Genomic DNA, 27,147 nt, shown 5'->3' on the forward strand with positions numbered 1-27,147 from the left:
CCTCTCGTTCTTTTGATACGTTCGTACTTTGTCTTGCTTTTACCCTGCCATAATTCACGAATGAAATGTAAGATTTGTACACTCGTCTGAATATTTGCAATACTTATGTCGGGAACCAGTTTCATTGGGACCGCACGGGAATAAATCTATCTATCTATCTAACATTAGTTTACCTGAAGTTACTATCAACGCTCAAGCGTTTCTGGTCCTAACCGCTTGTTCATATGGTAGAAAAGATTTACATCGCCCGACATGGTGCAGTGCTCAATACTTTCTTTGTTGGCGAAACTAATTAAACCAATAGGCGTTAGACCTAGCTTTATCAACTCCACCTGGTTAGGGCGCCATTTACACTTCCTAATTATTGCATCTGACTGTATGAATCCAGGAAGAGCGTCACCGGTCTAGAAAGAGACCCACCTCTCACAGCTTACGGGGAGGTGAGCAGCCTCTCTGCCAGATCCCCGGACTACCGTTTGATTCGTTTTTGTGCAGACCCAGGCCGAGGAACTTGCCCAATATTTTTTATCCTTACCAGAGGAAGAGCGACCGACGGCGCTATTTTCGTCTCCCTACTGTCAGTCACTCTGGAACTGATTGCCACTGACGGCTGATAACAAATGTCGTGTGTTTCCAGACAGGTGCTTACAGACTTCCAAGCCGGTGGCCAATGCTCTCAACATACCCATATATGTAGAACATGGCGTCGCGGAATGGTACTCGCCAGCGACGCCGGGTACAGGTCTTCATCCACGCCCAGGCTCTTCGGCGTCCCTCAAAGAATATATCTCTGAAATCGATCGATCCTGGGAAACCATCTGGTACCCGTCTCGTAAGGGCGAGACGGTAGACGAGATCCACAACCGCATCGACGGATTTCTCGAATTATTTGTTCCAACAGTCGAACAAAAGTTCCACGAGAAGGCTGCCCGGATACTTATCGTAAGCCATGCAGCCACGACTATCTCTCTTGTGATGTCCTTGGTAGGAGACAGGAACCTCCGATTCAATGTTGGATGTTGTTCTTTGTCCGAGTTGAAACGTAGGCCCGGTGCGTCGAATGTTGTCGGAGGCTGGGAAGCATTGAAGGTGGCGGATGGCACGCATCTCGACGCTGGGTCTTCCAGAGATTGGGGGTTTGCGGACATCGAGGTTGAGGAAGGCAAGGTAGGTATCCACCCTTGTACGTTGGTAGCCCCTAGCTCACCTGGCATTACCTTAGGTCGTCGATGATCCTGGGGTGCCTGGAACTGAAGATGAAGTGGATCATCCCGTCGGCCCACAGATACCCCTCCACATGAACAGCAATCTTTAATGATTTCATAGAAATATAACGACAAGATGATGTTTTCTAAATATGTATAAACTAGAAACGGACCCAAGCACTTGCGTAACTAACACTAGAGTCTTTAATGGTATGACAAGCGCTGCTCTGCTCATACCTCACCCACTTGACCGTAGGTTGTATACTGTTCTCCTTCTCTAAAAACGTTAGAGCTCCAAAAAGAACTCCAATCGGATGTCGTCCGCATATCGTATTCTTAGTTCTGGCGAGGTAATCCTCGAAATGTGCGTGTGCGTCGGTCGCGGTAGAGGGCGGCAGGGTCAATAGCTCCATCGCCTCGTGGTCTAGGCGGCTGATCGACTCGAAGATTCGATACGTTGGTGAGGGCAAAGTCGCACGCGAAAGACGGACGCCTGGTTCTTCGCTTGGAAGTGGCGCAGGATAATAGTATGTGTATGAAAATCTCGATCCCCTATTATAGACAAAAGTCAGAAACATAAACATCAAGCGATGTTTGTGAAAATTCACCAGTGGCAAAAATCACTTGAAACAACGCAAAATGTGTCTTCTCGCGCAAGAAACGGAGCCAAAAGTTCGCCAAAAAAAGCCTCGTCGTCCTTGGAAATGCCACCTACCACGATCGGGACGACCTTGATGTCCTGCCTATCAAGTCCCATCAGGATCTAATCCAAAAAACGCGAGGGTATACTACCCTTCGAATATCTTTCGAACGTAAGGCAGATGCATCTCAATGCTATGCTCGGCCTCATCAGCTTTCAAGCTAAGGGATTCGAATTTTCCTGTTGCTTTTAAAACCTTGATAGCTTAGTTGTCCCACAGGTCAGTTTCCCCGGAGCGATTCGCATACGGGCCGAACGCACTCTCTATGTCTAAGGGAAGCGCTCCCACTGGGGTATCGTATTCCTCGCATGAAGAGATGGCGCATCCATCTAGGTAGAAGTGGTGGGACGGTCCAAGAATAAAAACACGCTTACTGTATAGAATGTCATTCTTAAAATTCAAGCTGAGAAAGAAGTACGAACATGTTAGACGTATCGATGGCCTTGTAAGCCCAGGCGGCTGCGGCCCCTGAGTACGAGTATCCTGCGTGTCTGCCAAAGTCGATTGGCGATTAGCCGACGTTTGGGTTATAAACAACGCTGACGGACGGCGCAATAATAGCTTTGGTGCCCTTGATCGGAAAGGATTCGTCAAGAGGATTGACAGCCTCTAACCAGCCTGTAAGTTCAGCATTTAACTGATCTCCTGTAAGATGGGCTAGGATAGAAAGTTGCGTAGCAGTCATGCTCAACTCGTACCTTCTTCTGTGTACCAACTGCCAGCATGCGTTGCAGATCTCGACCTAATAGAAGATCTCAGAAAGGAGGGGATAAACCAGGAGAACATAGCTTACATTCTAGCTACAGGTGCTGCAGATAGTTATGGTCCATCGATCAGTCATGCCAGGGGCTTACGTAACGCACACCAAAATTCAGCCCAAAAGATGGTCGCATAGACATCAGCATATGTGGAATTACATGTCATGTGTGGAATGGAATGGAATGCATTGATAAAAGTGATAATCTACTCCTCCGACCTCAGACGAGCGGCAGGGTTTGTGACCTTGATGCCGAGCACCTTCGCACTAAAGGCAATGGATGGGTCACGGAATACGTTCGATGCCTTGGATAGAACTCACCGTTCGAGGATAGTAGTGCGGTTTCGGCTGCTCACGCCGTGAGCGATTTCAGCAGCAAAAGTTTTGTTGTGCATAAGTAAAAGATCAACCTCCCGGACGTTGTTCACAAGGAATTTCTTGAGACCGTTGGGAAGTAGATGGCGTGTCTGGTGGCTTGTGTAAGTTGTGCGTCACATTAAAAACCCAGTGCATGGCTCGCCTTTTTGTTGCTGCCATAACCAATCTGACAAGGAATGAGATATGAAGAATGGTGTAGCGACATAAGTACGCACCTTGGGCATGGGCGTTTGGCCCTTGAAGCGACGCCTGACCCTGTTATCAATACCCTTGGGCTTCCTCCATGCCTCCTTCACACCGTGGTAACGGTCAGACTGGTGACGCCTAAAGGACGGTCAGTATCAATGACATGGTCTTTCGAGGGGGGCGAACGGACTTGAATTTGGTGGTGCGCTTTTTGACGATCTTGATGGCCATCGCGGACTGTAGCAAAAAAAAGCGGGTTAGTATGGCGATTGAATGAACAGTATACTCCAGGGCGAGAACGTCATCCGTCTCCACAACCCGCCATCCAACCCAAATCTTACGGTTTGACGCCTTATCCCTATCTCTGGAGTCGCGGAATGCACGAGACCAACATAACAATGGAGATGGATGTGGATTGAGCGTACTTACGAGTTGTTGGGCTTGAGGAGGACGACGGTGACGATCCCGAGAGCTTGGAATGAATTTGGTATGCTGATGTAATCAACTTACATTGCCATTTACGGCCATCTTCAATTTATTGTTGAGCGCTGAACGTTGAACGTTGAATCCCCTTAAGCTTATTCAAACACCCTACCGCCGTGGTCTCCGTCAACGCCTTGTTCATTACAACTGCCTTCGAGTTATTTCTCAGCCAACAATCTAGACTTCAATCCCTCTCAAGGTGACAACACCGAGAAAGCTGCGAGGTACTGTTGCTTTTTTCCCCCTGAAATATATGAGGTAGAAGTAGAGTTGTATTCGAGCGGTCCCAATGAGGAACTGTCACACCACATTTCGCACCGGCCTAACGCAAAACCTCTTCTTTGAGAAGCCCAGTGATAGAGTCACAATATTCTGGATACCATCCGTCCGTTACTGACTCACTGCGTTATCAATCCAGATAATCAACAGTTATGCATTGAAAGCTTCTCCGGCCGAAGATCACCGTACGGGAAGCAAAAGAGCCACCTGGAGGATCGTGTTCAAGCGTTCCTTACGCCAAAGACTCGGCTGAGAGTGGACTAAGAGTGGACTGATGGAGCGCATAAATATCTTTGCACGGAATTTTATCTCGATTGAGTTGAAGAAACGCTTCGCCCCAAATGGTAGAGCGCAAGTCACCGCAAGTGGAAAAGCCCGATGAGGCTGTTTGCGTGGAAGAAGGGACATCTAGGCGACTAGACCAGTCGTGCGACAAACACAGTTATCGCTCGAAACTAGATTTGGCGTAGAAATTAGATAGATATCGATTGATCCTCGTGCAAGAAGATGGTAGGTCCAGGGGGTATTGAGCTGTGCGGATCATTATGTAATTAAACAAAGACCAGCCATCCGAAAGGGTAGAGACACAGTGTCAATGCGATTACAATCGACTTTTGCGCAGAGGCAGGACCGGAGAATTGGCGGAGAAGTTGAGGAGCAGTGAAGAGCAATGAAATACACGAGACCGCACGTGGCATTGTTGTAGATTGATATTGAGCCTATTGAGCTCCGAGTCTACTGTGAGCCACTTGAACACAACGTTTGACGGTGTCTGACCCCCTATCCACTGCGTATCCACCTTGTTGTTGGACGACCCTCGCAATAGCGTCGTGCAATTGCTCAGATATATGCTGTTGGCACCTGCTGTCGAACTCTACGACGACGAATGGATACCACCGCCACATTCTCCAAAACTTTACAAAAACAGCAGTGTTCGTAGTTGGGGCGTAACATCCATTGGACGAGGCTTTGACTGGGACAACGGCGGCGAAACTATGGAAGCTGCATTAGCATCGCCTTTTCTCAAGTCGCTCGACCGGCTTGAAGTAGGGAATACAGCGGGGGAACTTGATCACAAACTTGATCATGCACTCTTAGACAGTCCCATCGCTGCCAGTCCCATCACCAAGCTCCACTTCCCTCCCTTTATGGCCGATTTTAACCAGACCTACTCGATGTCCCCAGAACACTCATCCTTCCCTTCCCGATCAGCTTCTCCCAACGGGGCTATTGGTCCTTACCGTTCCAATCCAACGAGTTCTCCTTCCTCGCCACGTCCCCGCCGCCGCTCATCCCAACAGCGTGTATCCTTGGTTGCCGGTCGCGTTTTGATCGCCCCGATAGAACCACCATCTCCACCCCCCATGCTCCCTCAAAGCCTTCGCAGAACTCCCAGCTCAGGTAGTGTCCTGAGCAACGCCGCAAGTACCCGTGCACCATCTCCCACCTCTTCAGAAAATCAGTCTTTTTTAGGCGGAAGGAGCATTTCTGAATTTCTCATCGAGGGAGAGATCGGCAGAGGCGCTTACGGTCTGGTGAAGCGAGCTAGGGAAATTAATTCCGATGGCTCTGTTGGGGTACGTCTCCTTCGTCGTCGTCCCTAACCCCCTACTCATCGCTCCCGATGACAGCCTCCTCTCATTATCAAACAAGTTATAAAATCGCGAATTCTAGCAGATTGCTGGAAGAAACATCACCTTCATGGAACGATCCCGATAGAAATCTATGTCATGTCTGCCATCTCCAATACTTCTTACATCCTTCCTGCGCGTCGCCCTTGGGATCCCTCTCGAAACATTAAGCAAAATGACTCCTTGCACATGGATGCCGACGATCTTGAAGATGAATGGGTTGAGGGAAAGGTGGTCAAGGGTCACCCGAACATATGTCCATTGCTAGACTTTTTCGAGGACAACCATTATTACTACCTCGTGCTGCCTTCAAGTACCCCAGAAAGTGACCCCAACAAACCTCCCCCTCCCTCCGACCTCTTTGATTTAGTGGAGACGTATCCTCATGGACTGCCGCCGAGTCTGATACGAACATACCTTGGGCAAATCGCAGATGCCCTATGCTTCTTGCATTCTCAGGGAATTGGTGAGTATATTTATACTTCCCCAGGTTTCATCTAAGTAAACCAAATAATCAGTTCATCGCGACATCAAAGACGAGAACGTCGTTCTGGGGCCGTCTGGCAAATGCATCCTCATTGATTTCGGTAGTTCTGGGTTGGTAAAAAAGAGTGGATGGGACACATTCAGCGGAACGTAAGTATTGACCTTACTTTCGTACATGGAGGAAGACTTGACAGTTTGGCCCAGGCTTGATTACGCGGGACCTGAAATTTTACGGGGTGAGCGATATTACGGAAAAGAGCAGGATGTATGGGCGTTCGGCGTCGTCGCTTATGTCCTTCTCATTGGAGAATGTCCATTCATGACAGCGGCTGAAGCTCAGGAAGGGTTTGATTCTCCGTTCGCCAACGCTTCGATCTCCTTGGACGAACGATGTGCCGAGGGAAAGGAAATGGAAGGGGAAGAAAAAGATGGGGGTAGTGCATTAGGCGCTGCTGCTGCTCTAGTGCGAGCATGCCTTCAAGTGGACCCTGCGGCGCGACCGACGTTTGAGAAGATACTGCAGTCCCGTTTTCTGGCAGGGAATGGGGGATGGGGGATCTGAGAGATGGAGGTGATTCACCGAAGAATGAGGCGATAACGTCGCCTGTAGATATGTATCATCGATGGCAGAAGGCCTCGCAGTATCCAAAGCACAAAGCGGTTATTTAATCCTGTATCCCTTAGGTGTTCTGACAGTGCACATCCGATCTGGTGTAGACTTATAAGTGTAATGTACATTTTTTATTTATTATATTATTTAAACCGGAGCCGGAGCCGGAGATCGGAGATGGAGTCATCGTCACGCTTGTGTCACGCCGTTTTTTTTTTTTTAATCAGCCATCAGATCTATCTTGATCTATCGATAAAAAAAATTTAGTGATATAACTAGACCAAACATTTAACGGATCGTCTTGCTTATCCTCCTTTTCTTCAACCACCACCTTCCTCCCACTTTTGACCTTTTTTTCGCAAATAAGTGAGTCGTCGCTCCCAGTTTCGTTCCCTCCTTGCCCGTTGGCGCTCTTGGTCGTGAACTTTCTCGATGGATTCGTTCCCCACCTTTGCGATGATAATCTCTTCGCCTTGATTCTTCATTTTTATCCCTCTGTCTCGTGCGATCTTTGCGATCTCGTTAACTAACTGTTGCCACCTATTTCAGAACTCATTCAAAATGGGAAAGGAGAAGACTCACGTTAACGTCGTCGGTGCGCGCCTTATCTTATCGATCTGACTCATTAAGTGTTCACCCGACATCATCTAGTCATCGGACATGTCGATTCCGGTAAATCGACCACCACCGGTCATTTGATCTACAAGTGCGGTGGTATCGACAAGCGTACCATTGAGAAGTTCGAGAAGGAAGCTGCTGAACTTGGTAAAGGTTCCTTCAAGTATGGTACGTTCCGAACATCTTTTTCTTATTTTTTTTGCACTCTGAAAATTTTTCTTCTCTCAAGCCTGGGTGCTCGACAAGCTGAAGGCAGAGCGTGAGCGTGGTATCACTATCGATATCGCCCTATGGAAGTTCGAGACCCCCAAGTTCATGGTCACTGTGTGTTTTCTCTCGTATCTCAACGATCAATCACTTATCTGAGTTTAAGGTCATTGATGCCCCTGGTCATCGTGATTTCATCAAAAACATGATCACTGGTACTTCCCAGGCTGACTGCGCCATTCTCATCATTGCTGGTGGTACTGGTGAGTTTGAGGCTGGTATCTCCAAGGATGGCCAGACCCGCGAGCACGCTCTCCTCGCTTTCACCCTCGGTGTGCGGCAACTCATCGTTGCCGTCAACAAGATGGACACCACCAAGGTAAGAAAAGTTAACTTATAGTTAGGCTTCTTCCACATGCTCATCACCTCATGCAGTGGAGCGAGGACCGTTTCAACGAAATTATCAAGGAGACGTCAAGCTTCATCAAGAAGGTTGGTTACAACCCCAAGGCCGTTGCCTTTGTTCCTATTTCCGGCTGGCACGGTGACAACATGTTGGAGGAGTCCCCTAAGTAAGTATTCTCGTATCGTCATTATCGCCCCGTCGCTCATGTCACACTCAGCATGCCTTGGTTCAAGGGCTGGACCAAGGAGACCAAGGCTGGTGTCGTCAAGGGCAAGACCCTCCTCGATGCTATTGATGCCATTGAGCCCCCCGTCCGACCTTCCGACAAGCCCCTCCGTCTTCCCCTCCAGGACGTCTACAAAATTGGCGGTATCGGAACTGTGCCCGTCGGTCGTGTTGAGACTGGTATCATCAAGGCCGGAATGGTCGTCAATTTCGCTCCCTCCAACGTCACCACTGAAGTCAAGTCCGTCGAAATGCATCACGAACAGCTCGAGCAGGGTAACCCCGGTGACAATGTCGGTTTCAACGTCAAGAACGTGTCAGTGAAGGATATTCGTCGTGGCAACGTGGCCTCCGACTCCAAGAACGATCCCGCCAAGGAAGCGGCCTCTTTCAACGCACAGGTCATCGTCCTCAACCACCCTGGTCAAATTGGTGCTGGTTATGCCCCGGTTCTCGACTGTCACACCGCCCACATTGCCTGCAAGTTCGCCGAGCTCATCGAGAAGATCGATCGTCGTACGGGTAAATCCATTGAAAACTCACCCAAATTCGTCAAGTCGGGTGACGCCTGCATCGTCAAGCTCGTTCCCAGCAAGCCTATGGTTCGTTGAATACCATTTTTGTTTCTTGTATCCAAGATAACGACGTCATTGGCCTCCAGTGTGTTGAGTCTTACAACGAGTACCCTCCTCTTGGTCGCTTTGCCGTCCGTGACATGAGGCAGACCGTCGCTGTCGGAATCATCAAGTCCGTTGATAAGACCGACAAGTCTGGTGGAAAGGGTATGTTTCCCCCCATGTTAGCATCTTCTTGACGACTAACAAATATCCCCTATTCAGTGACGAAGTCTGCCGAGAAGGCCGCCAAGAAGAAATAAATTAGATGTAGAATCATTGTATCATTTTCTCATCACGTCTCGTTTATTTCTTTTCTTTTCTCTTCATACCGGTCATCATCTGCAACGCTCTATCAACTCATCTGTACTCATGATAATGAAGCTGGCGTCGGAATTCTCGACGCATGTGTTTATGAAGTGTCCTTCGAAAGAGATTTATCGTCCAGCATATCAACGCTGAACAGCGGATGACTTGTGTATTAGTGCAAGCGCAACAATGAGCCAGTCAAAAGCATTTGACTGGGGTCTATGCAGCGACACGTGATCCTTTCTTATCACTTGCGCTTTGTCGCCTCGCTCCTGTCCCTCCCTCGTGTTCTCTTTGTCTCGTCTTCATATATACTATGACTCGCTCACCTACACATCCTTGTGCCCTCATCTTTTCATACCACTCACATAGAGCTCGTTAGCGAGCATCTTCTTTTTTCACCCACCGTTACCACTTACCCTTTTCTTTTTCTTTTCTTTTCTTTTTTTTTTCTTTTTTTCTTTCTTCCTTTTCTTGCTTTTCACGTCTCATGTATTACATACTATTCGCCTGTGCCGGCTTGAGCTCGGCCCTCCCCTTGCGGGATCCGTGCGAGAGAGCTTGGGCGACCAAACACGATTGTTTGTCTCCAACTTTGGGCCCTCACGTGAGAACACTCTCAGCCATTTCTCATCTCACTCGGAGTACGCATAGATGCAAGCGACATCAACAGATATGCTCAGGTGCCTCGCTGTTTCCACCTCTGGGACCAAGGTCTCTCCCGATTGTCCTTTCAAACACCTCTAACATAAAAGTGAAGAGGGATCTTGTCAAGGCAGCATCCCATCTACCCTTAGAATGTTCGTCGCGAATGAAAGCGTGCTGAGCTTGGACTTCCAGAAACTAGAGGGTATCAGGCAAGCTTACAAAAATAGACAGAGTGTTTTCACCGATGCGGTAACATTCGCATCCTCCAAGGTAGTGCGGATGAGATCTCTTCCACTACGTGGCACATGAGTATCCTAGCGTGACAAGCTTTCAGATTCGACATCTTAATACACTACAACAAAAACTTACCTGCTTTCCAAATATTATCTGCAAGCACACCGCATATTAACGCCAATTAACAAAAATTGCCTGGAATTACTTACCACAAGTTCGCCTTTTCCCGCAAGGTCGCCCTTACGCACGCGGACGAGGGTGTCGTCGTTTTTTCCCCTTCCAAGAGTCGCGCTATGAATATCGGTTGCAAAGAAACAGACGGACGCAAGGACGCGAGGGTCAAACGCAGCCTGTCAGGTGTTAACGTTAAGAGGGTCATATAGCCATCGTGGACAGACTCTGAATGCCTGGGCTTCACCGTCAGCGTGCATAATACAAGAAACGGACAAGTCACGCACAAGATGGCCTCCAAGGCACATTCCCGTGGCTATCACGGTAGCAAGTTAATCTAAGAAAGGATATCGTGAATACATATTTGCGGACCTCCAATTCGTCCAGTGCAATTTTCCAAGGACATTAAGAGATCAGTCGCAAGTGTTGCATCCTTGAGAAATAAATATCCTTGTGAGGTCAGGCAATATTAATCCGCGATCATTTCATGCCTCGTCATACGCTTCGACGCGTTTCTCAATCTGAGACGGTGAGGGATACGTATTTATATGTACGAGGTAATTCGTCGCTGCGCACCTTGTACTTATTTCCTCTGTCGGTGCCTTGGTGCAGCTTAAACTTAGTGAGAACGAATGAATGCGCAAATATTACCTTCAACATCGTAAGGGATCGCCTCGGGCCCTTGAAATTCATGATATACGGACGGACACGCTAGTTAGTCACGAAGTTGAATTGGGCGCGCAGAGCGGTCCTTGGCTTACGCACCGACGACGTATCCGTGGCTCGCGATCTGACCTGCAAAGCGTTCTACTGGTCCGGTGACCTGGTAAATTTCACTACATGCCTTGTGGTGAGTGTTTTTTCCCCCTGAAAAATGAATGAATACATACCTGAAGACAATTACGCCTGGGCAGGGTCAATCCTTCTGGTCAGGGGACATGATGTAAAAGGTAAGATCGACCTGGAAATTTTGCCTGTGGATAGTTTTGCACGCTAGGGGAAATGACGAATATTCTAACGGGGCGACCGTTGAGGTCAAGCTTAGTGGGAACATCGTAGTATCTTGTTGTTACGAGCATGACTGAGGACTTGGAGACTGCGACGGAGAGGAACGTATAGTACTAGTACCTGGATTGTTACATAAGCAATGACGAACGTGTGTTGGATGGATGGAAATTGCTTAAAATTTATGTTCCTCAACATGTACCTCAACGCAGGCCCCTCTCCGCTCCCACTACACTATGGATCCGTTAACGGCAGAAATTCGTCCCTACGCTGCTGAAGATAGCAAGTTGGCCCTCTTCATCGTCGGCAAGGCGAATATGGAGCAATTAGCCATGGCGAATAATCGCGGTGTGTGGTTTATTAGATTCGTTGTTTGATCTTTGCTGATCCTCATGCCAGTGTACACTAACCCTGTGACGATTTCTTTATGGGTTCTGCTCTCTGCGATCTTCGTCCAGTACATGAAATGGTGGCCAGCATCGACCGAGTATGGATGGGTGTCTTATTTAAGGCCACTTCCTGCATTAGCGTCAATGGCCGTTCCCATCATGTTCTTTGTTGACTGGTATGTTTTGCCCTTTCGTGGAATGACTCCTTATTGATTAAGCTTTTTTCAGGATAAACCGGCCTTATTTTGAAAAGCTCACGCAGGAGACGCTGCGCCAACCTGACATGACCCAAATCGCGGAACATTATACTCTTTCGCCGGGTTCAGGTTTCTGGATTCTTGAATATGGAAACCGCTTCGTTGGACTCATAGCCCTCGACGCTTCTCCAGCGCAAATCGAGGGTGATGAAGGTGCCAAAAAGTCGAAGAAAGCCAAGACGAACCAAGGGGAGACACCCCACACTGCGATAATCCGCCACTTTTATGTTGATGAGGCCTTTCGTGGCGCGCGGATTCAAGACGACCTACTGGTCCACGCAGTAGACTTCGCGTTTTCCAATGACCCCACTCTTGTGGCCGTTCAGGCAACCGATTCACCCCTTGCGTCTTACACTCGCGAAGCTTTGCGAAAGGCTGGATTTCAGTTGGATCAGTATACAGACAAGGTCGGCATTCTTGGTTGGAAGTTGGGTGTTCGTGTGATGGAGCGGAGCGAGTGGAAAAAGACAAAGACAGGTTGAATTTGTTAGTGTAATTGATACAACATGTAATAATGGCGTTGTTTCCCGCCATAATCGATGATCCCAAACATTCCCTTGTCGTCTTTCAATCGTCCATTGCCCAGACAAGCTTGCCTATCATTCGGAATATTCTAACCACACAGAATAGTTCACGCAAAAGCCTTCTGTTTTCCCTTCAATATCCAGCCTCATTTTTCCTCGGCGGGTTGGAATATGAAAATCTCGAAATTCATGATCTCCTTGACCACGTACCAGGATACGACGCATCGCCTGACATACAAGGCGATATACTTGCGAGAATTTCAGCAGGTGCATTTCTCCGATTCTTTTAAGATCGCATCGGTTAAATGTCCTACAACAGCTTTTCAGACTCCATTGCCTCTCAATGTTGTGATAGATTCGGTGGACATCCTTCTGCTGGACATTGGATCGTTGTCTAAGACATACCTATTCCTTCGAGAGGTTCTCGCGCTCGTCGAGGAACACTTGGGTATGTTTGAACGCTCACAAATTCCCCTCATAACCAGAAAGGTCTTCATATTCAGGATCTCGTCTCATCCTTCACGTTACACATCCCTCGGAACTCACGCCATTACTGGTGCAGACCACATTCTCCTCGTCGTTGGCACATATCATTGCGCACCCTGCCGCGCTTCTCAAGCATATAGCTACAGAGTACCTCACCCCCCCTCCCCCAGCTTCACCAGAGGTCAAGTTCTGGGGTGTATTCCTCCCGCTCAGCGTGCGTACTCATGAGGCGGAGCGTCTCGTCTTCGGAAATACTGGGGAGGGAAGTGGTGACAGTGAAGAAATTGTCATCGAGGTTCTTGTGAGATGCTCTGGCAAGAAGCGCGCGGTACAGCGAGCATTGGAGGGTTGGTCTATTAACAGCGGTGTTTCGTGTGAATTAACTGCTTTGGAGGGCGTGAGGTCCCTATGGGTCAGGCAAACAGTGTTTGAGGTACAGTCTATCTCATTGCTAACCGAGAATTGCGCCGATCCTTTGTATTACACAGACACCAGCCGTAGACCCCACGCAGAATCTGTCGTTCAACCTCAATTTGACTTCATCTCAACAAGAGTCTCGAGCTCAGGTGCCTTTGCCGTACGCACACGAAGGTAAATGATCTTTTTTTGCCAGGCGCTCGCGCTAACCTCAGAGAAAAAGGCCGACCTCAGGGAGTAGCCCAAAACAAAAATGGTGCTATTTTCTACGATCCTGATTCAGCGGACGACATCGACGACGATGACCCAGACGAGGATTTAGACATATAGAATTTGCCATCCGAATGAAACACTACGATACTTTTTCTTTTTTCCAAAAAAAAAAAGAGGGTTGCAAATGCTGTCAATAGCATGCTATCCTTTAACTGTCTAATTTTTAACTCTTACGAAGTGCGGAAATCCTTGGAAGAGACTGCCAGATTTTCTTCTTCACTGGCTGCGATAGCCGACGGCTAGAAACGGCAATAACAGGTTCTATTACGCTGCGTGGCCTCTGAACTTCACTGGCAGATGGTCCTCCAGGGGCGCTTCCATTGCCCATGCAAGTCATCGTAGACTGTGGTTTGGTGAGAGGCGTAGAAGCGGCGACAACAGAAGTGCCGAGCGGGGGCGAGGTGGAAGAAGGGAAACTGGAATTGAAAGTAGGAAGAGAGAAACGACGTTTTGATTTGATCTCAGCCAATGTTTTCGGCCTTGAAAAAATGCCATACGAATGGAGTGAATGTTGATTCATCGATCCAACGGTACCGTCAAGTGGTGAGGACTGAGACGCAGCGATGGTATTTTGATATGCAGCCGATGATTGGTGTCCACTGGGCGGAGAAAGTATTTCGGGAACTCTTGAGGTATATATTGGAATTCGGGGAGGAAGTGTTGACGTGAAAATAGGGGAAGAGACACTGGTCTGCTCAAAGATATCATCACAATGTAAGTAAAACTGGAATTGCTGATCAACGTACTGCCAATCTCAAGGGAGGAGAACCCCCCTGCTGATCTTCGTAGGGTGTGCCTTCCATGTCCACAATTTCGTCCTGACTAAAGACTAGTGAACTTGCGATACTGGGCCCTGGGCGCTGCCCTTCGCGTTGATCCCCACTCCCCTTGGTTTGCTTCTTCGAGAAGAATCTCTTGACTTTCCCGCCGAGCCTCTTGACGCGCCGAACAACTACGTTTGAGTGTGATGAGGCGTTCTTATCTCGACTGCGTGATTCTTCCTGTTGGCCATTCGCATCAGGGATCCGAACACCGATCGCGAGTGCATCATCCTCCGAGGAGCTGGGTCCCGTTATAGTGTTTACAGTAGCTAGGGCAGTTTCTAAAAGCGCAGCAGCGTATTGCGTAGCTTCCGTTTCCCCGTCCTCATCGGATTCGGGCAGAGCTTCTACCCCACGAGCATCGGGGGAAGATGATGATGAGGAAAACCCGACGTGTTGTTCGACTTCTTCACTAGGTCTTAGGGACGAGGCCGGAGGCAGAGAGACCGAGTTCGGAGAAGCAGTGGAAGAAAAAGAAAGACACTCAGAAGCTGAGCCGAGCAGCAGCGTCCAGGCTTCGTCGCCGTCTGGTTGAGAAAGAAGGGAAAGAAAATCGAGGTCCAGGCCCCCATTGACTTCACGGGTGGATTCTGTGCCGGTGTTGCTTGAAAGCAGGCTGGGATAACCGAGGAGATCTACATCAGTGGACGTAACATTAGACACGGGGAGCAGATGGTCATGAGGTGTGGCCATTGAAGAGGGGCTGACGGACCCAGAATCGTGATGCTGGTTGTCCTGGTTCTCAATTTGCGAGTTCTCGCAGGGATTTTGCGAGCCGGGAAATTCCAACAGGAACGCTTGAGAACGTCGAGCAAGCATCTGGATTGAAGGCGTCAATTGAATCGCGGTTTCCAATGAAGGGGGAAATGGGACAGGGTTTGGTTGCTCCGTGCAAATCAAAGGCGGTGAGGCTTCGGTCAATGACGTAATTTGAACAGGAAGCTCTGAAGTAACACCCAGTAGCCCGCATGAATCAGAGTTTATCACCGAATTTGCGTGTGAAGCCTCCCGTTGATAGAATTTTGACGCAAGGCCGAGCTCTGAATCAAGGGCTGGCTGTGGGTAGGTGAGATGCACAAGGGCATCGATGTCCGCTCCGGTCAATTTCTCTGAAAAATCCGTTGATCCCGAAGCCGAAAGTGCCATATATGCTGTCTCACGTGGTGTCGCCTAGTTATTGAAATAAGTAAAGCGGTTAGAGTAAACAACTGGCCTCATCGTGAAACGTACAACGTGAGGTAAATGGGGAAATGGCGCAATCAAAACAGGATCTGTTCGAGTTGTGCTTGTCCCTGTGTCACAGACGGGGAGCTCGTCAAGAGCGTGGTGGAGGCCAGAGCCAGCCGCAAGGGGTTCAGATGGCTGGCTTTGGGACAAGCGTTCAAAGATAACGTTGCGGGTGTGGTCATTGTCAGGTGTTGTGTGTAAGGGCCATGCACCAGGCAGAGCTGGGGAGGCGCTGCGTGGCGCCATTTTCTGAAGACGAGCAATCTGGGGAGGCAAGAACATGCGTCGTAGAAGAGAATGAAGGGATAAGGAAGGAGAAAAAGCCAGTCAAGGGGAAAAAAGCGAATGGAAAGCTTATATCGCGGTCTCGTGACTGAGAAGTTTACTAAACTGTTGGATACAATTTAATAATTCCACAGCGGTGTAAAATATCCGGGTAACCTGGTAACATTTGCCGTCCAATGATCCTTTACAATTTGCCTTTGACAGCGGCGTCAACGCTCTCTGCAAAGTATTCGATGTTGCCTCCGTTCAACCCAGCCATAGAAATACGTCCGTCGGCAGTCATGTACACGTGCGCCTTTTCGGCCAGGGCTTTGGTTTGCGGAGGTGTAAGGCCGGTGAAGCTAGAGGTTCTGTCAGCACTAGCAGCCGCCAGGGGAGAAAGGTGTTCACCTAAACATTCCGATTTGACTTTTAATGTGTCCCCACTCTCCAGGAGTCTTCAAATCGTGAGTCAACGCGGAATACAGCTTTTCCCTCATGCTGATGATCCTGTCGGCCATGCCTTTAACTTCCGACTCCCACTGGGTGTATAAGGCTTTGTCTCCGAGGATCTTGTTCGCAATTCTAGCACCATGCAACGGGGGATTAGAGTATGTGGGTCGGATGACAATCTTCAGTTGACTGTTGACTCGAGCCTTCTCATCGGGGTCGGTGGTCGTCAAAGAGAACGCGCCAACACGCTCGCCATAAAGTCCCATGTTCTTGGCAAAGGACTGGGCAAGGGCGATATGATGGCCTTCAGAAACAAAATGGCGCACAGCGAATGCGTCATGAGACGTGGAACCAGAGGCGAATCCTTGGTAAGCCATGTCGAAGAAGGGGAAAAGCTTCCTCTCTTTAACGATATCGGAGATCTGTGCCCATTGCTCCTGAGTAGGGTCAACGCCAGTTGGATTGTGGGCACATGCATGGAGCAGTACGATTGACTGCTCCGGGGCAGCCAGCAAGTCTGCCTTGAGGCCTTCAAAATCCAACCCGACAGTCTTCTTGTCGAAGTACCTGTAGCCACGAACTTCGAGGCCAGAATCACGGAAAATGGGTGTGTGGTTTCCCCAAGAGGGAACGGGCAAGTAGATAATTTTGGAATTGGGGTAGTGGCGAGCAAGGAAAGCTCCTCCAATTCTGAGAGCCCCAGTCCCAGAGATGGACTGGGTGACGGAAATCTGAGAGGTGAAGTGTAATCAATAGAAGAATTGATGACCCGAGAAGCGCACGAACAGAGCCTTGTTTAAGGGGCTCGCTGTCTGCACCGTACGCCAAGAGAGCGGCATTTTGGGTGAACTCTGCGAGACCTGTGATAGGCAGGTATTCTTTGTCTGGTTTGAGAGCAGACAAACGCGCCTCGGCCTGGTCATTACATCAGTAAAAGAACCTTGAATGAATACAATGCACCTCACCTCCTTCACGCTCGGCAGGACATAGGGTTTACCGTGTTCATCCCTGTATGCTCCAACACCAAGGTTGATCTTCCGTGGGTCCTTGTCGGCCTTATACGCCTCAGTCACGCCTTTGGAGGACTTTATCAGGTATGAGGGACCCGCGTAAAAATAAGGGCGTACCAAGAATGGGATCGGGAGGACCTGCAGGGACAGCGGACCAAGTTGAAGCATAACGAGCGGTTACGCCAAATGTACGGCGGGCAAGAGAAGTGGCAAGCATAAAAAATAAAGTCTATGAAGGGTATCTGGTATCTGTTCAAGGGTAGTTCAAGGGCATGACAAAAATCACAACAAATTTTATGGCGGTCACTTTGTCCGATCAAACGGTTTTGTCCGATCAACCAATCCGGATCTAATCTAATCTACTATCTAGTCATCTTGCTTCACACTTCCATCATGTCCGACTCACAATCACCCGACCAGTAAGTGTTCCTTATCCACAAATACCCTAGCCTGATCGTCATACAAGACCGCAGAACACCGGTCCATCTAAGAGCGAATTGAAAAAATTAGCCAAAGCTGCAGAGAAGGAGAAACGCGCCGCTGAAAAAGCTGCAAAGCAACAGGAACTTGCTGCCCAGCAAAAAGCAGAGGCCGACCTGGACTGCGCTACAAGTTTCTATGGCGCCTTGCCTTTAAATCAATCGCAAAGCCGACCACGTAGGCCAAGAGATAAAATCGCTGATTTATCTTCGCGCGTTGGCGAAATCGTCGTTTTGCGTGCACGAGTACAGACTTCTCGAGCCCAAGGAAACAAGATGGTCTTCCTCAATCTTCGTCAGACCACCGACACCGTGCAGGCTCTTCTGACCGTCACTCCTGAAAAGGTGTCCAAGCAGATGGTTAAATGGACGGCCGGCTTGGCCGATGAAAGCATCATTCTAGTCGAAGGCACCGTGACAAAGGTGCAAGAGCCGATCAAGAGCGCAAGTGTAAGCGACGTTGAAATTCATGTACATCAGGTAAGTTTTTTTTTTGTGGGCTGAAATCGAATCAACATTGCCACAGATCCATTTGATCTCTGGGATCGATGGTAGACTCCCATTCTCCGTAGAGGACGCTGCGCGCCCAGATACCGACTTAGAAACATCGGATGTTCAATATAACCGTGTGCTTTTGGAAACTCGCCTCAACAACAGAATTGTCGATCTGCGTGTAAGCTCTTTACTGGATAAACGGATTCGCGTCCATCTTACGTTATTTTAAGACACAAACCAGCCAAGCCATTTTTAAGATACAGTCGGCCATTGGAGATCTCTTCCGTGAATACTTAAGTTCTCACGGATTCATCGAGATCCACAGCCCAAAACTGCAAGGAGCTGCCACAGAATCGGGGGCTTCTGTTTTCAAAGTTGGCTACTTCAAAGGTGTGATTGTAATTACTTGTGATTTGACAAGTTCCATCGCCCTAATTTCGAACAATCGCCTAGGGAATGCTTACCTAGGGCAATCTCCTCAACTAGCAAAGCAAATGGCGATCGCGGCCGACTTTGAAAGAGTATACGAAATTGGTCCTGTTTTCCGCGCCGAGGACTCGAATACCCACCGTCACCTTACCGAGTTTATTGGACTCGATCTCGAGATGACGATTGAAGAACACTACCACGAAGTATTGGAAGTATTGGATGGCTTGTTTTTAAGCATATTTAGGGGCCTCCGCGAGAAATACACCAAAGAGATCGGGGTTGTACAAAAGCAGTTCCCAGCAGATGATTTCAAGTGGAGGGAAGGGCTTGAGGGAACGTTGCGGTTGACCTTCCGCGAGGCCGTTGATATCTTGGTGGAGGATGGTGTCCGTAGAGAGGATCTAGACGACTTTAGGTGTGTAATTTTATTACGTGCAAAAACACGTCCTGACCATCTAAACTCTAAACAGTACTGAAAATGAAAAGAGATTGGGGAGACTTATCAAGGCCAAGTATGATACCGACTATTACATCATTGACAAATTCCCCATGGCACTTCGCCCCTTCTACACCATGCGAGACTCCGAAGATCCCGTAAGCGCTTTACCAGTGCTGCAGACCTTGTGGGCTAAATGTTGTTATTTTCAGACACTCTCCAACTCTTATGACTTTTTCATGCGTGGTGAGGAGATTCTTTCGGGTGCTCAACGAATCCACGACCCTGCGGTTCTCTGCGAAGCGATGCGTTCGAAAGGTGTTGATCCCGAATCGATGAAACCATACGTTGACGGTTTCCGCATGGGATGCAACCCTCACGGTGGAGGAGGAATCGGATTAGAGCGAGTGGTGATGTTGTTTTTGAAGTTGAACAACATCAGACGTGCGTCGTTATTCCCAAGAGATCCCAAGCGGTTGGAGCCGTGACAACATACTTCGGAATCATACTCGGTACTATATAGCTCCAAATGTCAAGAATTAGAAGTTCGAAGCTTGAAGCACACCACATGTGTATCCGAATAGAAGCCCGGTACTGAGTCTCAGTTATGATACCAATCGTCAGCCGCCAAGCTAAAAGTAGTTTAGCTTGAGCTTTATGCAACTACATATACCCTTCATCCCGGAGGAAGCTCTTCTTTTTACCCTCTTGAATTGCTCCCCAACTATCACTAAGCTATGTACCTCCCGAGAGCCTCTGAGGAAACCGATGTCTGCCCTCCTGGATACGCATCCTGCATCCCTTCAGCGGCCGGTGCCATACCCGGCAGCAACTCTCCAATAGACCAACAACCGGACCGCGAAAACTTTGATCAAACAGCCTTTCTAAAACCAGGACCCCATCGATACATTGGAATTGGCATGGTGGCTGGCATGGCACTGCTCGTCCTCGTGTTGTGGATATGGCTGGGAAAGTGGCCGAGGCGGATGATGGAGGCGCATAGCTGTTGTGGACGAGGAAAATCAGGGAGGGAAGAGAATCGGACCGAGGGCTCAATGATGGCACGCGAGAAATGGCATGAGGCTTCACCCCCAAGAGGCAGACAAAAATCGCGCGATGTCTTCGTTCCCTGTGGATCGGTTATTACAGAGCCTGGCCGAGCGAAAGAGGGCAGAGGGTGTCGTTTCGAATTGAATTGGGAGCTTGAGCGCATACGCGCAGTTTCCCTCCAGGTAGCCGTCCCACTGACCTGTGAAAAGGAAAGAAGTTTTATGATTCTTGATTGCAGGGAAGGACCTCGTCATAGTCAGGCCGCAATTGTCATTATTTAAGATGCCATCAGGAGGAGGGCTGCAAGATATAGGTGAAAACAAAGAAGCGGGGTTACTTCAGCAACAATTGGGCGCACCTGATACCTACCCCGCTCACACTTACGCATAGCAACAACTACTTATCTTGGGAACCAAGGATACCTCCCAGCACTTGGCGGCAACCTTTCGAAGAGGCCTGGTAATTCCAGATGGCAAGATCAAAGATGGGGGGGGCTCTAAAATGTCCGTTGATTAGACATTACTGGTGTATTGCCATGGATATCTATTAAGTATGCAGAGAAGGGATTTTACTACAACAGGTCAGATCAAATATATCCCATAATACTGTCAAAGCAGAGAGAGTAAATCCGTCAAAATGACATCATAACGGTGTACATCCAAACTCACCACGAAATGATGCAAGGTGGAAAAACACAAAATCAGAGGTCAGCGCCTTCTCGTCCTCCGTCGCTCGTTCGGACGGGAATTACTGCTTTGACCCATAGCACTAGCAGGAACAGAGCTACCCTCTAAAGCCGCTGCTATAACTTCCGCCGGAAGATCAATGTGAACCCCATCGGCATATGTGTATGCGTCGAGAGGCGAATAAGCTGGAGGGTCTCGTCTTGAGAGTGCTGTACTTGGAAGAAGGCGATCATCAGATGCGGAGCGATCGTGTCCCTGACTCCCCGAACGACGGTGTCCTGAGGTGAGTGCTTGCAGATGAATGTCGCGCTGATTGGGTGTCGGCGGATTTCCGGGGCTCATGGGTGAATCAGGAGGGGGGTGTAGTTGCACACTTAGCTGAGGTCCTGGCACTGATAACGAGGTGGCGAAGTGAGTAAGGGAATGACGCTGAGGTCGATGGGTGGTAAATGGGTTTCGCGCACCTGTGTCGGGGGAAAGAGATCTAGACGACGCTGGCGATAATGAAACAGATGCACTTCGGTCCTCTGAGTCATGGCTCCCAGACGCTCTTGTGAGCAACGGTTGTGTGGGGTTGTCGGATGTTGATGGTTCCACCTCATAATAATCTTCCGGGGCTTCATCGATTGGAGTGATGGGTGGGGGCGGTGTTAAGGGAAGAGGTTCCGGAAAGGCAGAGGTCCGCAAGGGAGACGACGCTGTTACCGAGCTAGCCGAATGTCTCGGACGTCGTGAACGATGCGAACGGCGAGAGGGAGAAGATGGGGAAGACGAGCTGGGAGTGCCATCGGCGTTTGCTCGAACGCGTCCTCCAACGTCAAGAAGAATGCTCCCACGTTCGCTACCATATGCAGGAGGTGGGGCGAGCGTACCGACACTGGGCGCCAAACCCCATTTCTTAACATTTGCTTCGATAAAAACAAATCCAGCCTGTCCCAGATTTACGTGGACACTGCAAGGACCATCAGCACCGATGGTGGGGAAAAGATTCCATCGGCTCAAGCCAACAAACGCATCCTCTGTCTTACGTCCGTTCCTAGTGAAGAAAACTGTCCCTGTGCGAGGTCGATAACCCAAGCCCAGGACATCACCTTCTTTGAGTATGGGACCGAATGGCGCAGCGGTGAAAGGAAAATTGTGGGACTTGTCACCGTTCGAGTGGTAGGCAACGGAGTATCGATTGAGCCCAGGTAACCGGAATGGAGGATATGGCTTGGTTGCAAGCCCCACGGCCACGGTCGTTGTTTCCGGAAGATCAAACATCTTTACTTCCCAATAATAAACTTCATTGAGCTTGGGTAATGGGAGGTTGGACTGTACACATGACGAGGAAGCAGGATCTGGAAGGAAAGTAATTTCCGTTCTGGCATGAACAAGCAGGGAGTTCACAGTCTCATAGTCTGGTTCGAAACACCACGCTGCGACGCCTTTTTCCTGTATTGAGAGGAATTGCGATAGGGTGATATCTGTCGGCAAAGAATTAGGTGGATATTGGAGCTGATATTCTACATGAAAGGATGAGGTGAGAAGTCAAGTAAAGATGAATACTGTGGTACAAACCCTTAGCTCGTAAATAAGCCCTTCGAACGGTGTCTGTGACCCCTTCCAGCCATCGTGATTCGACGCCTTCAAAGCCACCTTCACCTTCGATGAGTTCTTCACGACTCATGTCGACGGGGCCATCGTTGTCGCCCAGAATAATACCCCGCCGTCTTCTTATGAGAAGGACGCAGATAAGAAAGGTAAGGAGCAGAAACAAAAAAGTGGATAAGACGATGAGTAAAGGGAGTAAGACGAGGAGTGCATCGGGCTGCTGTGGAGAGGAGGGCCCGTCTGAAGGAGGATCATAAGCTGGCGTTGACTGAGTAAAGAGAGCTTCAAATCGTGCAGAGACGATCATGACAGTGGAAGGGGAGTCGTCGGTGTGGGGCGCGCGGCTACTGGCAACGACGAAGACAACCCCTTGGCAGTGCGACACTTGTGTGACCGGGATTAGCCGTTAGCATAATTTAAATAGTAATGATAATGATAATAATAATAAGGCTACATGTCTTCTACGTTATCGCCTAGCAATTCTCCAAAGATCCTTAGACGAAAAGGCTCTACTCGTCGTCGACAAAATTCCCATCTTCCTCCCTACAACTCACAAGAATCACACGATGCCGCAGTCAATGCCATCCGATCCTTTCTTAAGTGTCACACTTCTTACGATGCCTTCCCTGTGAGCTTCAGGCTCATAGTCCTCGACACAAAGCTCAACGTTAAGAAAGCTCTTCAATGTCTTCTCCTCAATGGCTTGTCCTTGTTATCTGTTCCTTCTCTCATCACTAATATCTCACCCCAGGCGTCGTCTCCGCTCCCCTTTGGAACAGCGAAAAATCCCGTTTCGCAGGCATGCTCACCGTTCTGGACATCATTCATCTCATTCAGTATTACTATCGCACTGCATCATACGATTACGCCGCAACCGATGTCGAGACATTTCGTTTGGAATCCCTGAGAGGTGCATACTTGTCTTTCTTCTCTATATTTGTTGGATGCACGTCTTTTCAACTTGACAGACATCGAACGTGAACTGGGAGTTGCTCAACCACCACTTTTGCGTGAGCATCCATCAAGCACGTTGTATGATGCTGCCAAGCTTCTTATCCAAACCCACGCGCGACGGCTACCCTTGCTTGACAATGACACTGAGACGGGCCATGAGGTCATCGTATCTGTCCTCACCCAATACCGATTGCTCAAGTTCATTTCAATCAACGTGTGTCACTTGCAACTAGGTTTCATTGCCATGCCCAACTCACACAACTCTCCAATCAGTGTCACAAGGAGATCCAACAGCTCCATCAATCATTGCGCAAACTGAGAATCGGAACCTATGTTGCCTCACCTCCTTCGGAACTACGTGAAGGCCAAAATCCTTACCATCCAATTGCCACTGCCAGTCTCAATACCCCTGTTTTTGATGTTGTTCATATGTTTTCCGAACGCTCGATCTCCGCCGTTCCCATCATTGATGAGCAGGGCGTTGTGGTTAACCTTTATGAGACAGTAGATGTCATCGTAAGTTGGCGCACCCTTTGTTTCTTAGTGTCCCGCCTTTATTCGATTTTTCTAGACACTCGTCCGGCTAGGCGCATACCAATCCTTAGATCTCAAAATCTCGGAGGCTCTCAATCAGAGGTCTCCTGATTTCCCTGGCGTTGTCGTCTGCACTGCTTCAGATTCTCTTGGAACGTTGCTGCAACTCATCAAGAAAAGACGAGTGCATCGCCTTGTTGTCGTTGAGGGAGAGGTACTTTATGATATTTGCGATGTTGTTCATGTTGATCTAACAGCGTCGTTGTAGGAGGAAGAGAAGCGCGGAGGAAAGAAAGGTAGGCTATTGGGTATCATTACATTGAGCGATGTCCTGCGATACGTCATTGGCCAAGTAGACATTGGGGAGGGAGTAGAGCTGATTTGACCTATTTTGCCGTTATAGGCTGTATTTCTTTTCTTGCCTTCATGTACATATGTTCTACTTTCCTAGAGCCAGATACCTCCAATTTGTATATACACCACTTGTAAATTCCATAGTTTAGTACTGACATACGCAGCTCACCATCCAGCAATTCGTGGTTGGTCGAGAACGAGGCAACCTTTCGCATTGTCCAGCATCCGGCGGGAAGTATCGCGGACGACAGCTTGAGGACATACCAAACCTCGATGCGGATCCACTATTCCCTTCTGTGGGGGCCAAAGTACGACTTTACCCATCCTTCTCCAGATCCGTCACCTCTAAAGCTTTTTTCTCTCGTTTCTTCGCCCGTGCTTTTGCAGATTTTGACAATTTCCTGATCAGGGGAGGTTGATACGTTGCACCCCTTTCCTTTAATTCAGGCAGAGATTGCGTTGAAAGGGTGATGCGCATAAAGGGAGTTTGTTTCTGCCTCACACTGCGTCAATGGAGAGGAAGAACAGCGAAATGAGTTGACTGATCGAAGATAGACCAGCGTCACATACTGATTTTTCCCCCCCAGCGCTTGTACGATGTTCTGCACTCGTGCCTCCTCGTTTGCAGCCTGTGGCGTATCCTGTTCCATTCGGTTATCCTCAGCCTCCAAGTCTTCCAAGCAGCCGAGCTCATTGTATTGATGCAACCCAGTCAACCTGGTTGACTGCTTCAGCTCCAGGGACTTCAAATACTCGCGCTTGATTATCTCCACCACAGACACCAAACGTGGAATGACAGTGGTCGCGTTTGATAATGCACCTTGAGTCTTCTCGGTTTCGTTTGTAGTTTGGACCAATGGTAGCGTGTGGAGAACAACAGGTTTATCATTGCGCTGCGAAAGGTGAACACAAATCCTTTTACGAATGCCGTGAACCGACCTCCAGATGATCCAAGGCGAATGAAACCCATGATTTCATCTTCCCGTGGTTCGTGATCCTTATTGAATGGCATTCTGGGAGCTGAGCTGCCATGCTGTGGCGTAAGAGGGCATAAGAGTTGTTTGGGACGAGATTGTTGTTGGTTCAAACACTATGTGGCCGTTCATCATTAGTCGCTCAGTTCATTTACAGAGGAGCATACGGGCCTCGGCAAGCGATGTCCTCAACATCCTACAGAACCCCGACACTCTCTTTAGGCTCAGCCCTCTTGTTGTGGCAGTCACTCCCGATCCAGTTCGCCCATCGTCGTTCACAGTAACGGAAAAACTCCCGATTCTTGGCTACTTTGAATCGTCCACAACGTTCAAATGCGACATGAATGTCATGGCTGACGGCTTCATTGCTGAAGTTGACGCTAACGCTGGAACAAGTTTACGAAATCAACTCACAGTTGTGGAACAATCGGATGGGACAGTTCTAGTAAGCGAGAATATCGTTGTCAAGGTATGTTCACCCTTCTCGGCGATCCAGTACGCATTGAAACAAAACAGGGTGTTTGTATCTTTATGCCGTTTATTATTGGCACGATGACAAAAGCCCACTTATCGCTATTTGATATGCTTGCAAGTAAAGTGGAGGAGCCAAAGATCTCTAGTCGGTTCTCCATACATTCTTTTTCTGTGTGAAAGATGAACAACTGACAGTATTCTTTTCAGCCAAATGAACAAACACTCTAGTTCACCCATTGTCGGTTGCGTAATTTTTGTGGTCGCAATGTTCAAGTACCTTGCAGACTCAAATGCGAAGCAATTATATTTCTCACTTGCCCTTTCCGTATTTGCGGTCTGCCTTCCCTTTTGGTCTCTGGGGGCAACGGATCCTTATGGCCTCTTTCACCTTTCCTTGAACAAACTACCGCACGAAGATGCAAACACACCTCCGCGTACAGAATGGCTCAATATGGGATATTGGAAGGTTCATTTCCATTTCTCTTTTGCTCGACGCATTTTTTTGACAAACCAGTCAGTAGAAAGCCAACGTTTTCCCAGACGCCTGTGAAGGTTTGAAATATCACGCCAGTTCTACCCACATCCTCACCCCAGGCATATCCTTATAGCTCTTGCGCTCAAATTAATTTCAGAAGCGCGGCTGAAGGTGGGCGGCAAAGTGCTAGGTGTGTAATATTTGGGTTGTAGTAGTTTTGTTCAGCGTTTAATATTCAAGCTATAGATGTTGGATATGGGACTGGCCAATCTCTTGTCCTCCTCCTTTCAAATGACTCTGTCCCTCGTCCCTCGCGGCTCGTTGGCGTCACGTCGCTGGAGACTCATTGTGAACGCTCCAAGGGCAGAATCATGAAACTCCAGAAGCAAAATATTCAAGTCGATCTCTACTCAGCGGATGCAGTGTGTGATGAGAGTAACAAAAGCCATCCTCTGCACCCTGAATCGGAGGTTTACTTCAACTCGATACTCACATTAGATTGTGCCTATCATTTTGACACTCGTCGCAGGTTTCTCGGCCAATCTTTCGAGAAGCTTGCCCCCGGGGGCAGGATTGCGCTGGCTGACATCTGTTTTGCACCGTCAGCCCTCAAAAGCTTGAAAACACGGTTGATAACGTCGCTGTTGAGAGTGATGCCTTCTGCCAATATGATATCAACGGAAGAGTATGTTCAAGACATGCTGCAGATCGGCTTTGTGGATGTAGTGCTGGAAGATATCACGGAGGATGTGTTTCCTGGGTTTGTGAAATTTCTGAAGGGGCGAGGATGGGGATGGTGGATTTTTGGCTATATCTTTCAGTGGTACGCAATAGCTGGAGCCAGGTTCGTGATTGTTGGCGGTTCGAAATATGGGTCATAGTTTTCTGGTTGTAACTTGAAGGGTACTACTTTTGTATTACAGCTACTAATAATTATGTA

General features: G+C 48.7%; 14 protein-coding genes across 14 annotated transcripts; 8 read left to right on the forward strand and 6 right to left on the reverse strand.

Annotated features, from left to right (window-relative positions):
- Positions 1-224: 224 nt before the first annotated feature.
- LACBIDRAFT_300696 (uncharacterized protein) lies at positions 225-1,315 on the forward strand (the record flags this gene model as incomplete). The annotated part of the gene is made up of 6 exons (XM_001873177.1): positions 225-255; positions 305-335; positions 389-440; positions 496-577; positions 638-1,167; positions 1,223-1,315. 6 exons carry the CDS (start codon positions 225-227, stop codon positions 1,313-1,315), a joined length of 819 nt encoding a protein of 272 aa, XP_001873212.1.
- A 1,463-nt stretch (positions 1,316-2,778) lies between these two features.
- LACBIDRAFT_192399 (60S ribosomal protein L32) lies at positions 2,779-3,699 on the reverse strand. The gene is made up of 6 exons (XM_001873783.1): positions 3,657-3,699; positions 3,418-3,464; positions 3,257-3,365; positions 3,184-3,207; positions 2,985-3,130; positions 2,779-2,930 (listed from the first exon to the last, which is right to left on the reverse strand). The coding sequence occupies exons 2-6, from the start codon at positions 3,456-3,458 to the stop codon at positions 2,870-2,872; spliced, it is 381 nt and encodes a 126-aa protein (XP_001873818.1). The 5' UTR covers positions 3,459-3,464; positions 3,657-3,699; the 3' UTR covers positions 2,779-2,869.
- A 1,138-nt stretch (positions 3,700-4,837) lies between these two features.
- On the forward strand, positions 4,838-6,668 carry LACBIDRAFT_300699 (uncharacterized protein; the record flags this gene model as incomplete). The annotated part of the gene is made up of 4 exons (XM_001873178.1): positions 4,838-5,566; positions 5,621-6,086; positions 6,139-6,256; positions 6,311-6,668. The coding sequence occupies 4 exons, from the start codon at positions 4,838-4,840 to the stop codon at positions 6,666-6,668; spliced, it is 1,671 nt and encodes a 556-aa protein (XP_001873213.1).
- Positions 6,669-7,053: 385 nt separating this feature from the next.
- LACBIDRAFT_291503 (translation elongation factor EF-1 alpha) lies at positions 7,054-9,203 on the forward strand. The gene is made up of 9 exons (XM_001873179.1): positions 7,054-7,082; positions 7,266-7,311; positions 7,368-7,502; positions 7,564-7,658; positions 7,708-7,920; positions 7,977-8,113; positions 8,165-8,774; positions 8,834-8,954; positions 9,012-9,203. Exons 2-9 carry the CDS (start codon positions 7,278-7,280, stop codon positions 9,047-9,049), a joined length of 1,383 nt encoding a protein of 460 aa, XP_001873214.1. The 5' UTR covers positions 7,054-7,082; positions 7,266-7,277; the 3' UTR covers positions 9,050-9,203.
- A 558-nt stretch (positions 9,204-9,761) lies between these two features.
- On the reverse strand, positions 9,762-11,227 carry LACBIDRAFT_186973 (dienelactone hydrolase; the record flags this gene model as incomplete). Its single annotated transcript, XM_001873784.1, has 13 exons — positions 9,762-9,938; positions 9,986-10,057; positions 10,113-10,130; positions 10,187-10,327; positions 10,376-10,384; positions 10,436-10,464; positions 10,521-10,581; positions 10,640-10,669; positions 10,725-10,750; positions 10,800-10,859; positions 10,914-10,984; positions 11,039-11,054; positions 11,110-11,227. 13 exons carry the CDS (start codon positions 11,225-11,227, stop codon positions 9,762-9,764), a joined length of 828 nt encoding a protein of 275 aa, XP_001873819.1.
- A 162-nt stretch (positions 11,228-11,389) lies between these two features.
- Positions 11,390-12,281, forward strand: LACBIDRAFT_300702 (uncharacterized protein; the record flags this gene model as incomplete). The annotated part of the gene is made up of 3 exons (XM_001873180.1): positions 11,390-11,501; positions 11,553-11,718; positions 11,771-12,281. The coding sequence occupies 3 exons, from the start codon at positions 11,390-11,392 to the stop codon at positions 12,279-12,281; spliced, it is 789 nt and encodes a 262-aa protein (XP_001873215.1).
- A 32-nt stretch (positions 12,282-12,313) lies between these two features.
- Positions 12,314-13,556, forward strand: LACBIDRAFT_300703 (uncharacterized protein; the record flags this gene model as incomplete). The annotated part of the gene is made up of 5 exons (XM_001873181.1): positions 12,314-12,590; positions 12,643-12,771; positions 12,827-13,242; positions 13,298-13,400; positions 13,450-13,556. The coding sequence occupies 5 exons, from the start codon at positions 12,314-12,316 to the stop codon at positions 13,554-13,556; spliced, it is 1,032 nt and encodes a 343-aa protein (XP_001873216.1).
- Positions 13,557-13,662: 106 nt separating this feature from the next.
- LACBIDRAFT_320542 (uncharacterized protein) lies at positions 13,663-15,793 on the reverse strand (the record flags this gene model as incomplete). The annotated part of the gene is made up of 3 exons (XM_001873785.1): positions 13,663-14,190; positions 14,246-15,490; positions 15,551-15,793. 3 exons carry the CDS (start codon positions 15,791-15,793, stop codon positions 13,663-13,665), a joined length of 2,016 nt encoding a protein of 671 aa, XP_001873820.1.
- Positions 15,794-15,913: 120 nt separating this feature from the next.
- LACBIDRAFT_181058 (glutamic oxaloacetic transaminase AAT1) lies at positions 15,914-17,491 on the reverse strand (the record flags this gene model as incomplete). Its single annotated transcript, XM_001873786.1, has 5 exons — positions 15,914-16,173; positions 16,223-16,995; positions 17,051-17,179; positions 17,230-17,339; positions 17,392-17,491. The coding sequence occupies 5 exons, from the start codon at positions 17,489-17,491 to the stop codon at positions 16,017-16,019; spliced, it is 1,269 nt and encodes a 422-aa protein (XP_001873821.1). The 3' UTR covers positions 15,914-16,016.
- Positions 17,492-17,651: 160 nt separating this feature from the next.
- On the forward strand, positions 17,652-19,601 carry LACBIDRAFT_187071 (uncharacterized protein; the record flags this gene model as incomplete). Its single annotated transcript, XM_001873182.1, has 7 exons — positions 17,652-17,693; positions 17,741-18,233; positions 18,280-18,426; positions 18,479-18,638; positions 18,702-19,092; positions 19,148-19,271; positions 19,326-19,601. Exons 1-7 carry the CDS (start codon positions 17,668-17,670, stop codon positions 19,599-19,601), a joined length of 1,617 nt encoding a protein of 538 aa, XP_001873217.1. The 5' UTR covers positions 17,652-17,667.
- Positions 19,602-21,581: 1,980 nt separating this feature from the next.
- On the reverse strand, positions 21,582-22,749 carry LACBIDRAFT_228899 (uncharacterized protein; the record flags this gene model as incomplete). The annotated part of the gene is made up of 2 exons (XM_001873787.1): positions 21,582-22,354; positions 22,410-22,749. Coding segments are annotated over 2 exons (1,113 nt in total), but the record flags the coding sequence as incomplete, so codon positions are not given.
- A 246-nt stretch (positions 22,750-22,995) lies between these two features.
- On the forward strand, positions 22,996-24,276 carry LACBIDRAFT_160684 (uncharacterized protein; the record flags this gene model as incomplete). The annotated part of the gene is made up of 6 exons (XM_001873183.1): positions 22,996-23,128; positions 23,194-23,352; positions 23,411-23,610; positions 23,670-23,912; positions 23,968-24,144; positions 24,223-24,276. Coding segments are annotated over 6 exons (966 nt in total), but the record flags the coding sequence as incomplete, so codon positions are not given.
- Positions 24,277-24,600: 324 nt separating this feature from the next.
- Positions 24,601-25,316, reverse strand: LACBIDRAFT_300709 (uncharacterized protein; the record flags this gene model as incomplete). The annotated part of the gene is made up of 3 exons (XM_001873788.1): positions 24,601-24,787; positions 24,855-25,177; positions 25,224-25,316. The coding sequence occupies 3 exons, from the start codon at positions 25,314-25,316 to the stop codon at positions 24,601-24,603; spliced, it is 603 nt and encodes a 200-aa protein (XP_001873823.1).
- A 60-nt stretch (positions 25,317-25,376) lies between these two features.
- On the forward strand, positions 25,377-27,088 carry LACBIDRAFT_300710 (uncharacterized protein; the record flags this gene model as incomplete). Its single annotated transcript, XM_001873184.1, has 5 exons — positions 25,377-25,727; positions 25,775-25,881; positions 25,940-26,198; positions 26,304-26,397; positions 26,454-27,088. The coding sequence occupies 5 exons, from the start codon at positions 25,377-25,379 to the stop codon at positions 27,086-27,088; spliced, it is 1,446 nt and encodes a 481-aa protein (XP_001873219.1).
- Between the last annotated feature and the right edge of the window lie 59 nt (positions 27,089-27,147).

Source organism: Laccaria bicolor, genomic scaffold (assembly GCF_000143565.1).
Source record: "Laccaria bicolor S238N-H82 LACBIscaffold_1 genomic scaffold, whole genome shotgun sequence".
Taxonomy (NCBI): domain Eukaryota; kingdom Fungi; phylum Basidiomycota; class Agaricomycetes; order Agaricales; family Hydnangiaceae; genus Laccaria; species Laccaria bicolor.